Here is a 13174-nt window from a genome sequence, read left to right on the forward strand (position 1 = left end):
CCTCCCTTTGCAGCTATAACAGCTTCAACTCTTCTGGGAAGGCTGTCCACAAGGTTTAGGAGTGTGTCTATGGGAATGCTTGACCATTCTTCCACACGCACACTTGTGAGGTCAGGCACTGATGTTGGACGAGAAGGCCTGGTGGCTTGTATTTTCCGCTCTAATCCATCCCAAAGCTGTTCTATTGGGTACGCTCATCTATGTCTTTATGGACCTTGCTTTGTGCACTGGTGCGCAGTCATGTTGGAACAGGAAGGGGCTATCCCCAAACTGTTCCCACAAAGCTGGGAGCATTAAATTGTTCAGAATGTCTTGGTATGCTGACGCCTTAAGAGTTCCCTTCACTGGAACTAAGGGGCCAAGCCCAACCCCTGAAAAACAAATCCACACCATAATCCCCCATGCACCAAACTTTACACTTGGCACAATGAAGTCAGGCAAGTACCATTCTCCATACAACCGCCAAACCCAGACATGTTCATCGGATTGCCAGACAGAGAAGCGTGATTCGTCACTCCAGAGAACATGTCTACACTGCTCCAGAGTCCAGTGGCGGCGTTCTTTACACCACTGCATGTGGCGCTTTGCATTGTCTTTGGTGATATAAGGCTTGGATGCAGCTGCTCAACCATGGAAACCCATTCCATGAAACACTATGCACTGTTGTTGTGCTAATCTGAAGGCCACATAAAGTTTGGAGTCTTTATCTATTGAATCTACAGAGAGTTTGCGACTTCTGCGCACTTCAGCATGTGCTGACTCCGCTCTTTAATTTTACGTGGCCTACCACTTCGTGGCCGAGTTGCTATTGTTCCCAGTTGCTTCCACTTTGTTATAATACCACTAACAGTTAACTATGGAATATTTAGTAGCAAGGAAATGTCACGGATTCACAGATGGACTTATTATACAGGTGGCAACCTACCACGGTACCATGCAACTGAGAGCGGCCCATTCTTTCACAAGTGTTTGTAGAAGCAGTCTGCATAAGTGCTTGATTTTATACACCTGTGGCCATGGAGGTGATTGGAGTACCTGAATCCAATAATTTGAAGGGGTGTCCCAATACTTTAGGAAATATAGTGCATATATTTAATACAGCTCAGTCCATTAATAAAGATTGACTGAGCTTCATCGAAACGGTGACAATAAAAACACTGCTGTTTTCATCTATCAAATTTTAACCATTTTGTAATCTATCCACACAAAAAAAATGGCTTTAGAAATACTTAATTAACTGATCCCTTTGTCAAACAACTTCATAAGTTGTTACATGTGAATTGATTTTCAGAGAATATTTGAAAAGTATAAAGACTTACACATCGCAGGTTGAACAATGGTGGCATCGGTCAGGTTTAATCAGTTGACATCTTTCGCAATACCTGATTGCTATGTTAAAAGAAAACAGTAATTCATTAATATATAGCTGGGTATAAGGATAAACTTGATTGATTTCTATGAGCCGATTATTAAACTGAGCCTGTGGGGGAAGTGACAAAGCAAACTAGCAGCTTTAGAATACCGTATAAAACGGTTTTATTAAGGTTCCCTTTATCTTTACCTGGAGGTGGCCCAAAGCATCTACACGACCATCAACTTTCTCATAGAAATTGGACTGCCAGAAGTATCTCCATCCACCATGCAGCAATGACCAAATCTGTTTACAGGTCGCGAAGGCCATGCATTGCATTTGTGCTGAGGGGGTGGAGGGCAAGTATTGCAAGGCCTGATGCCTTAGCAACCTATTGACAGACCTGGGCATTGCTACATGGCAATGCAGAGGTGTTGAAAATATTAGGCAGACATAAAAGATGTAAAATAATACAGCTCTGTATCCATTAATACATCATTAAATGTATTTTTAATGATGGAAGCAGTGCAAGTACCTGAATGTGGCCTGCTATCAGAGTCATGCAGTGTGGAAGAAGCAGCATAAGGAGCCAATCAGTTCATGTGTCGATAAGGAGCATGGTGATAGGAAGATAGAGTGACAGAGATGAATTGATAACACTACACTGCTTTTCCTTACGCTGTCCAGTCACAGGCTGGGGAAGTTCCAGGACAACGTGAGCTCAGATGAAGTAGGTTGAATGATCTTGGCCATTAGATTGAGGGCCTTGTTGCAGAAAAAAAAAGTACTGCAGGGAAAACTTTGGAATGAAGTTGAATATTGCCGCAATGGCTGGTTTTGTTATTTTATCTTTTAATGGGTTCTTCATTTTCATCTAGCTGTTTCGGCTGGAGCTTGTCTTGCTCTTGGCACTGATGGACAGACGCATAAGGCAAAAGGTAGAACAACTTATGTTGAAAGTGAAAGCTGCTAGCTTACTTGGTTACTTGGTTGTTTTTTTTAACCAACTTACTGTGCCATACCAACATGTTTTTAATCTAGATTCTAGTCACAGAAGAAAATGGTTTAGTTAAACTAATTCATATCAGTTGGGCAGCTTTCATCATGTCATTTATCTTTTGTAACCGGCTTTTATACCTACAAAGTGGCCCCAGGTCCACCCTGCAAAACCACATTGTAGAGTGCACCTTCTTCTGTTTTGACTAAATGCCAAAGCTGTGCCGTCATATATTAGTTCACAAGGAGAAAGCCACAGACATATGGTGAGAGTCAGAGAGAGAGAGAGAGAGAGAGAGAGAGAGAGAGAGAGAGAGAGAGAGAGAGAGAGAGAGAGACTACTGCTCACTGTCCTAGTAGAGTGGATTTAAACAGAAAAAGGAAACACAATATCACAATACATAGGCAGACACAACAGCCTTTCAAATCCACTTCGAAATGGAGGTCTTTGGTCTCACAGCCACCTTGTCTTACGTAAGGTCAAATGGGACTCTTACAGGACAACAGTGATAGTCTGAGTAACAATTTTAGATTTAAATGCCACAGTTGGAATGGAGGCCTTCCAGGGGGAGCAACATGTAAGCTCTTGAGCAAGAGGGCATTGGAAAGAAAAGAGAACTTAGACACCTGACCTTGATGGTACCAACAGTCACATGTTATCCTATTTGCAACTGAAAGAAAGAAAGAATACATCCGGCCATCAAAAAAGAGACACAGAAACCTCCAGAGATTCACACCAGTGAAAATAAATTTACAAAAGTAGATTCACATACTTCAGTATAGGCAGGACAACTGAATATAACAAGCATCTGTCTCTCAAACTCTGGTTTTGAAGACGGTCAGTTTCCAGTACTCTGATGTGAGTTTTTTCTTTTTTTTTTAAATGGCTAAACTGGATAGGCTTTTGTCTTTTTTCAGCCAGACTAACTATGTAACTATGTAAAATGAAGATGCTGAACAGGACTTTGCAGCTCCATCAACTTCTCCTTGGCAGGAAGACTCTGGTCTGAAAAGGAATCTCAGAGAAGGCCTAAAAAGCAACATGATGGGTGAGAGTTTATGGCAATGGAGGCCTGCTTGCACAGCAACAGGTCATCCACATATCGAATGACTGGAATACCTTTGAGAAGAAAAGGACCTTTGTGAACACTCTCAGATCGAGTCAGGACCCGAGGGAAGGGTCACAAACTGACAGTGGTTGTCTCCCACACCAAAGCCAATAAAATGCTGATGACCTGGAGGGAGAGGAATGAAAATATATGCACCCCTTCTGGCAAATGAGGTCAGGAAGTCCTGGAAATGAAGGGGAGCAATTACCGACCAAACCGATTTCATCCAAAAGATGTAGAAAAGCGTTAAAATCCTTTCAATCCAAGATGGGTCAAAGCCTGGAACTGGCGGGTACAGGTCTCCAATTTGTTGGATTGAATTCCTGGAGTTACCATGGGCATGTAGAATGAAAGGGATGCTTTGACGCAGTAAAGATCAACTTGCATTGCTGTTCCTTAGGTTTGTATATCTGAGGAAATGAGTATTCTTATCAGCCTCTTAAGATTAAGGCTTAAGGAAGCGGAACCCACCAAAAGGCAGGCAGAGAGCAAAGGAATAATTAGAATTGCAGCTAATCTTTACCATGCCTTGTTCTGCACTGTGTCTCTGTGTGGAGGTGGCAGTCTTGGTAGAAAACGGGTTTTGCGTCCTTATGTCAGAGACTAACTGACAGAGGCAGCAGTGCCTTGGATCTCACACTGCAGATATACAGCTTTCAGGCTGTAAATCACAGAAGTCCCTAGGCACCCTCACATACCAGGAGTTGCAGTGCTATTGTTCAGAAGACAAAAAGGTACATTCTTTCAGTACAATGCCTCAACACAACCTTTTTAAATGTCCTCTCTAACAAAACAAATCTTTACTTTTTTCAGCTCAGGGAAAGCTGAAAGTCTGCACTTCAAATGCATTTGGATTGTTTCATTTTAATTTATTTTGGTAGCATACAAAGCCAAAAGTATGAACATTTTCCCTGTGTCCAAATATATATGGACCTAACTGTATCAAATGATTATTAATAGCACAGAGGGGCAGTCAGACAGTGCTTGATAGAAGGCACAGCCGCTTCTGTCAGAAATATAAATGGTTGTGTGTGTTTATGAGGTCAGTGACATCACAAAGTGTCATGAACCTCCAAACTGCAGCTGTGATCCTGGCACAGTCATCTCTCTGTTCTGCTCACACTTGATGTGGTGCCATATTCTCCAGTCTGCTCAGCTCTACAGCAAACAGTTTATATTTGCCAGTCTCTGTTAATTATATGGATAACTAAAATCAGAATGTCAGCATCCATAAAATCAGAAACAAAAGAAGCTAATTGTCATTAACAGACCACTAAAGCCAAAAAATAATGTCCATTCTATGTACTACTACCAACACTCATACACATATATTTAAATAAAAAGTTACAAACACATATACAGAGATGGAGAGATTTTATTTTATGGCATTATCTACTGCTCTAGGTACAGCTGGCCATACACACATGTATCTGTATCTGCAGGCCAGGTCCCTAAAAACAAAAAACACCATTACTTTGGACCAACACTTGTGATCAACCTATAGAAAGAGGCTGGGAAGGCATGCTATATAGTGGCCTTTTTAAATCACTGGAAACAAGAGGAACAATATAATGGCTAATAAAATACTATATGTATTGAGAAAAGACACAGACGTTATTCCAACCATGAAATTGATTACCCTTTTTTTCCCCAAGCTGTACAGTCAAGTACAGTTTATAGTCAGTATGCAGCTTCTTTCTGTACTCTGCAATCCAGCCCTTCTTCCTACATCCCCTTAAATTGGACAGGTAACCCCCTATTCTACCTCCTCTACTTTACAGCCAGCCGCTGCTTTCCCTACTGTATACTTATTTTCCTACATCCCATGATGCACAGTCAAAACAATCCTCCAAATCTTTCCCATATTGCATATTACCCTGTACCATACAAGAACACCAAATCTCCTCATCTATAGGGCAGCCAAAAATCTCCTACTTCCTTTATTACATAGCCAGGACCCTACTACCAGCTTTTCTGGGCAGTCAAAACCTTCCTACCTTCTCTATGATGCAATTAGACCCAACCTACCTTCTGCAATGTACAATATTTAATCTACCTACTGGATTGTACACTTAGACCCCCAACCTACCCCCCCTACTGTGCATCTAGATCCCAGCTACCAATACAACCACAGCTACCAAACTTCTCTAATATACAGCTTGGCCACACCCACCCACTCTAGTGTACAGCTTGGCCCCACTCACCCAATCACTCTAGTGTACAGCTTGGTCCCACCTACCTTCTACACTCTATTACCGCCTACCTCCTTCACTGTACAGCTTGCCACAGCTATCATCTCTAGTGTACAGCATGGCCCCAACTTCATCTTCTAGTGTACAGCTTAGCCCTACCAACTCTACTGTACAGCTTGACCCCACCTACTTCCAGTACTGTACCACCATAACTCAGCTACCTCTCCTGCTGTGCCACCAGGTCCCACCTACATTTTTTACTGTTCTGCATGCGACACCTATCCCTTTTGTACCACCGTGCCACACCTACTTCCTCCCCAGCTACCTCATCCACCGTACCACCAGACCCCAGCTACCTCATCCACCGTACCACCGGACCCCAGCTACCTCATCCACCGTACCACCGGACCCCAGCTACCTCATCCACCATACCACCAGACCCCAGCTACCTCATCCACCGTACTACCAGACCCCAGCTACCTCATCCACCGTACTATCAGACCCCAGCTACCTCATCCACCGTACCACCAGGTTCCAGCTACCTCATCCACCATACCAACAGACCCCAGCTACCTCATATACTGTGTCACCAGACCCCAGCTACCTCATACTTTACCACAAGACCCCAGCTACCTCATCCACTGTACCACCAGACCCCAGCTACCTTCTTAAGTGTACAGCTAAACCATTTTCTGCATAAAGGACAGCCAGTCAGTCTCCTCTTACCCCTTTCCTTCACACCCGTCCTACCACTTACATTGCACATATTGCTACATGCCATACTGCACAACATCATCATCCTCAAACTTTTCCCACTCTGCATAACCAGTACCCTTTTAGATGAATTGTCCTTCCTTTGCTATAAAATCATAACCACCCTTCTACTTCTCCTACACCGAGAAGCTCAGTTCCATCTAGATGTGCAGCCAGTATTGTCCCATCCACATTACTATATAGCCAAGACGATTGCTTATCTGATTTACTATACTGCCAAACCTCTCCACTCCACTGCCTTTGCAATGTATAACTTGCACCATTCTGCCTCCTACACTGTAGAGCCAGTACTATATCTTATAATGTACAGGTAACACCAATCTACGTTTTGAGGTTAGATGTGCCCTACATTCAATATTGTACAGATAATTTCATCTTATATTCCAAAATACTGAGTTAGACCGACCTTGACTCTTATGCTCTATCAGAAGTGCTATGAACTGGTTTTACTGCAGCACAAAATCTTACAATGCAGCCTGCAAAGCATGTGACATTTACTGCAGTGCTATACCCAACCTACTGCAGGCTCCCAATGCTGCTCCATTAAACACAGCTGCAGATTTCAGAGTAACTAGTTTATTTCTGTAAGGCAACGCTCCACCCTGCTCATGGTTACTGGCCAAACAAGATGACGTATTTGGCTAGAGGGGAATCCAGAGATAATAGAGCTCAGGGTTCTATTAAAACAACATTTTCAGAGGCTGACAGTATGCACAGTTATTACTGTCCGTGTATTGAATCTGGCTGAGGAGTGAGAGTTTAATGACTAATTAGTACACACACTGTCAGGCCTCACTGCTCCATGTTAGTTCCATTCATAGGCCTTCACACCCAGTGTAACAACTATGCTCATCAGTCTAGTATGTTTAGGAGACCCTGACAGACCTCATCTATTCTCAGCACATACAGAAGAGGAGTACAAACAAACCTGCACCACGCCTGCCAAGTATATACTTGGCTTCTACTGAATTTGTTTCCTATAGCTTATTCAACTCACATTTATAGTGGTTTCATATGTTGTGTCAACGCCATGCTCAGTATTACTTCAAAAAAGAGGGAGCTGCTCGCAAAATATCCGAATAAAAGTTATCAGATATTTATTTTTTAAAAAGAATTTCAATTGCTGCATTATATTATAGTCCAGCACAATAATCCCTTTAAATTATGATTATTCCAGTGAAGAAAGTTATATATTCAAACCCGTGAAAGTAACACCAAAATATTATTATGTTGAAAGTCCATAACATTAAATCATGAGAAAAATCTTCATGCATATACACAGCCATAGGCAGGCCATATACAAGTAGAAAAACAAATGATCTGTCAAACAAAAACTGAAATTGTCTTTCATTTTTTCCATACGATTGTGCCATTGTTTCGGAAAATGCCCTGCGAAAGCATTTGATGGAATTGATGCAATGTAGTTTGACCTTACAGACACTCCCCTACTGAATACTCCCACTGTACACACCCAGTTTGTAGTAAAATCGTGGCACGCAAGCGACAAGATTATTCTTTCCTACCGCAAAAAAATTAGATTCAAAAGTAAACATAATGACTATGCCTGGAAAAGGACCCATTAATTTGAATGCCACATGACATTTTCCAAAAAAGCATCCTATTCATAAATGTATAATGTACATTGCTTTACATTATTATTTATTTCAGGTACTTATATAGCGCCGTCAATTTACGCAGTGCTGCACATATATATTGTACATTCACATCAGTCCCTAACCCTCAAGGGGCGTTCAATCTAAGGTCCCTAACTCACATTCATACATACTAGGGACAATTTCAACAGTTAACCTACCAGCATGTCTTTGGAGTGTGGGAGGAAACCCATGCAGTCACAGGGTGAACATGCAAACTCCAGGCAGGTGATGCCGTGGCTGGGATTCGAACCAATGACCCTAGTACTGCCAGGCGGAAGTGCTAACCACTTAGCCACTGTTATACCTGTTTACATTATATATTTTCCTTGCAATGAGACTGTATATTGAAAAACATTCATGACAGTGAATGTTCTTTTCCTTCCAGGACACTTTCCTGGCTCTTGCACAATTCATTTTCAATTTTTTTTTCTCGAACATGTCCCCCATCAACGATTAGAAAATCAATTGTTCTTAAAAAAATTTGCAGCATGTTCAAATTGGTCATTTTGGATAGCTCCACGAAAATCGTCTCTTGTTGTGGGCACACTAATTATTCGAAAATCGAACAATTGGTCTTTTGGCATGAGTTTTTGTTCGCTTTGCTACTTATGTATGGCTTGCTATACAGTGCATGCCTCTTACCGAATGGACATGACCCCTAAACATTTGAGGTCATAGGTGCTTGTATAACACTGGGTTATCATAGAGCTGATAGTAAGCAACCTTTGCAACAATCTTCCACCGGCCTATAAATATCTCTGTAGAAATGCCATAATATGGACCATACAAGATGAAGAAAAAGGACTCCATATAGCGTAAAGTAATATCAGTTAATAAAAGTTATGTTACTCACAAGCACAGAAAAGAATGCAAGCATAAAAAAACCACGCCGCTCACTCTGGTGGGCATGATGACTTCCGCTTAAGTCATTCATCTGGAACAAGCATGTAAGCAAACAAAGTCACAGAAAAGTCAGGACTCTTGATTTGCATACCTGTTACAGGTCAGTGATTCAGAATGTATTAAGGCAGGAGGTTTAAAATATTAGCCATGTATTGTACTTAATCTTTTCAGAGTGTTAGGTCAGCAGCGGCAGCCTCCATAAAGAGGCTGGAGACCATTCTGTGCAATTTCATTGCATATAGCAGGCAAGTATAATTCTTTATTATTTTAGATAAAAAAAAATTTAGTCTTTAGAATCACTTTAAATTTGTATTATGAACCATTATGATCCCTTGCTGCTTCATCCACAGACAGGAGCAGGAGGAAGAACGCACCTTTTGTAGCCGTTGTGGTATAGACGGGTAAATCTTTAGCAGCTCTTCTGAGGATATCCTGCTGGAATTCCTGCCTCTCCTCCCTCTCATACAGCTCCTTGTCAGATTTGGTTAAACAGAACTAAAATAAAAACATGGGATAACATTAGGTTGGCTTCTGGCGAAAGCAAACATTATATTGTGTGACTAACACTGATTAAATAAAGTCAATAGTGATAAGTCAACACCTGCTCACAAGGGGCACATCAAGATACATGCACACATTTACTGACCAGGAAACAGACACAGCTAGTAGGCCAGTAGACACATGTCTGCTTACAGAATGTAACCCCCCCTGTATGATATGTCAGCTGAGAACACTACACCTAGTGTTACATATTACAGATGAATACTCTGTCCAGAGAAAGGGTGTGGACAGCAGTCTTATGGTTGTTTTGCTGGATTTCAGATGATTAGCTGAACTGTTGGACCTTTGTAATTGCTGACCAAAAGTTTAATCTCTTTCTTCCTGGGAGTCCTTTTAAAAAGGTGGTAAAAATACTTTGCAAAGCACTGGATCACTTTAAAAAGCCTCTTAGCAACAGGGTTGTGGAAATTTTTTTTTATAAAACTACTTGTCCCGGGACTAAAACGGTGCCCCAATCTACTTGTTCCTCATGACAATCTACTTTTACTGATCCCAAAATTTTCTCTTTTTTTTTTTTTTTTTTTTTTTTAACTAAAACCGTATTTAAATCTGCTTTAAGTAAAGTCTGGGGCTTTTAAAAACAAAAGTTGCTTTATGACGACTTAACTGTTTAATATGTTTCACATTGCGCGGTTTATCTCCTTCTCTCCTCCCTGCCTGTCTCCAGCACCACACCTAGGGACTAGCAGGGAGGGGAGACCTTGCAGTGCAATGAGCACCGATTGGGTGCTTGTCAGGAAAGGGGAGTGTCAGGCTTATCCTTTATCCCTTTCGCTGCCCGAGCCATTTTTGCAAGTTTAAAAAATAATTTAGGCCTGAAGATTACACAAAACTCCAAAATATTATATACTTTCTAAAGTCAGAGACCCTAGAGAATAAAATAGCGGTAGTTTAAATTTTTTATGACACACGATATTATCACAAAGGTCTAGGAATCGCAAAATTTCAGTGAAAAATATATTTAAGTTAATTTTAGGGCACAAAAAGCAAACAATTATCCATTTTTTTGGTAAAATTTAAAAGACAAGGTTGCATTGAGTAAATAGGTATCCAACATGTCAAACCTTAAATTTGCATGCGCTCGTGAAACGACAACAAACTTTAGTACCCTATATTTTCTGTAAGGGACACTTTGAAAACCCCTTATAGGTCATCAGTTTAGCGTTACGGAGGAGGTCTGGTGCTAGAATTATTGCTCCCATACTAGCATACGTGGCGATATGTAACATGTGTATCGCAATCGTCGTTTTCATGTGTAGGCGCCCCAGTTTGTGCTTTTACATTTGTAAGTGCATACATATGTGGGGGTGGGGGGTTTATAAGCTTGGGTGTAATTTACATTTACAAAATAATTAAAAAAATTTTTTTACTTACCTTTTTTTTTGTCACATAGGGGACAAAAAGTCCCATATGTGATGATTTTTTTGGTGACAGGTTCTCTATTTTTGAAACATCCAGGGTCTTTTAGACCCTGGATGTCTCCCAGGTACTACACTGAATGTAATACAGTGGACATCGCACTGCATTACATTCTTTCCTGGCCTTGACGGCCAGGAATCTGTCAACGGGGACCCAGAAGTAACATCACATCACTTCCATGTCAGGACAAGAACGGGAGGGCAGGAGACGTGTCCGCTCTCCTCTATACCACTATCCTGGCATACCGCCGGCACCCACTGAACCAGTCCTGGGCCCGCAGATGGGAAAGCGAATGCTTCCCTCTGACAGATGAGCCCTGCTGCTTGCCCGCAGCAGAGCTAAAGGCAAAAATAACTACCTGCTCGGTGCCTGGAAATACATGTTGGGCGATATGAATTGAACATCCCTGAAGTATAAAATACAGACACCTGCAGCAGTCAGCAGTTCCCACTACTACCAATGAATTCCAGGCTACTCTGACAAACTCTGACAGTTCCGCTAGCAGCAAAGCTTGCCTGCTCATTTCCACCTTCCTCACATTTCTATTGCCCCATCATTAAAAGGAGCAGCCTCAATGGCCAGTAGGACATGAGCCAGGATGGGGTAAGCAAGCTGCAACATCCTGAAGAAGTGATGGAGTTTTGGCACTAGTGTTGCGATTTCTATGCATTAGTGCCACAGTCAGTCTCCACAAGCCCATAACATAGATGCTTGCAGATGAATCACCAAAATGATATGGTTATTCTAAACTATGCTGGGAGCATGACATCTTCAGTGAGCATTGTAACGGTTTAACCAAGGAGTGGAATTAGGAGTTCTGAGGGATTATCTACCAAGTAAAAAGTGTAGATATTCCATAATCCTTTTCCAGAAAAAAGTGGTGTCAACTCCCAGCCCACTGGATAATAATACCAACCGTTAGACTTACCAGTAACGGCATTTCTACGAACCTACCAGGACGGCACACCTGAGCGATGAGAGGCTCCTCCCTACAGGAAACACAATCAATTTACAGCTGTTGACAGTCCCCTCCATTCCCCTTGCCCTCCAGTGTGTAATAAAGTAACTACCAAAACCAATCCACAAAAGGAATACTTGTACATAGGCACTCACCAAATACTAACTTGGGAGTTTTCTTTTTTTCCTCCCCTCAATAGGGTGGGAAAGTGGGAAGTAGGCCTGCCGTCCTGGAAGGTTTGTAGAAATGCCATTACTGGTAAGTCTAATGGTTGGTTTTCTCCTATCACCTTCCAGGACGGCACAACTGAGAGGATAATCAAGTAACCGCAGGCCTACCTTAGGGTGGGACCACAGCCTGTAGCACCTTCCAGCCGAAGGTGAAGTCTTGTTGCAAGAGCACTTCAATCTGGTAACGTTTCAAGAAGCTGTCTGAACTGAACCAGGTGGCTGCACTGTGAATCTGTTCCCAGGAGGCTCCCACTTTTTCCACCCAGGATGTGGCCATAAGCCCTGGTTGAATGCGCTTTTATCTTTGCTGGTGCAGGAAACCCTTAACGCTCATAAGCTAAGGCAATAGTTTGTCTGATCCAGTTGGAGACCGAATCTTTAGAGGCTTGAAGTCAATTTCTTGGTCCAGCATAAGAAATTAGCAGATGGTCGGAACACCTAAAATCTTTGGTCCTATGGAAATAAGTGAGGCGACACCTCCAAAAATCAAGATGGTGGAATTTCTCTTTTGTGTTCCTGGGATTATCACAGAAGAAAGGCAGGCAAAGTTATTTCCTGTGTCCTATTAGATAAGGAAGCTATATTGGGCAGGTACATCGAATCTGGCCAAAGGGTGACCCTATCTGGCAAGATCAACAAAAAGGGTTCTTTGACCGACAAATTTTGTAGATCACCAACTCTTCTAGCCGTGGTGATAGCCAACAAAAAGAATAATTTTAATGTCAAAAACTTTAAAGGGAACCTCCTCTATTGGTTCAAAAGGGTGCTTCGATAAGGCTTCTAGCACTCTGGTCAGATACCACGGTGGAAACCTCTCTTTTGTGGCTGGGGTAATTCTTTCTCTGGCCACCAAAAACCATTTAACTAAAGGTTCTCTAACTAATCTAGTGTCAAGAAAAACTGAAAGTGCAGCAATTTGTACTCGTAGGTTGCTAACTGCCACTCCTCTCTCAACATCATCCTGGAGAAACTCCAGAATTATAGAAACAGAGGTAGAGGATACGGTTTCCATTTGCACCATGAACA

General features: G+C 41.9%; 1 protein-coding gene across 3 annotated transcripts in view; it reads right to left on the reverse strand.

The window, feature by feature from the left end:
- ZDHHC20 (zDHHC palmitoyltransferase 20) overlaps positions 1–13174 on the reverse strand; it is a 96243-nt gene that overhangs the window by 28499 nt on the left and 54570 nt on the right. For all 3 annotated transcript variants that reach the window (XM_089685796.1, XM_089685795.1, XM_089685794.1), the window contains exons 4-5: positions 9355–9475; positions 1320–1389 (exon numbers count right to left, since the gene is read on the reverse strand). In XM_089685796.1, the coding sequence (XP_089541922.1) occupies positions 1320–1389; positions 9355–9475 (191 nt within the window). The remainder of the gene's footprint in view (positions 1–1319; positions 1390–9354; positions 9476–13174) is intronic.

This window comes from Staurois parvus, unplaced genomic scaffold (genome assembly GCF_062004578.1).
Source record: "Staurois parvus isolate SC_StPar_1 unplaced genomic scaffold, SC_StPar_1.0 ptg000387l, whole genome shotgun sequence".
NCBI classification, from domain to species: Eukaryota; Metazoa; Chordata; class Amphibia; order Anura; family Ranidae; genus Staurois; species Staurois parvus.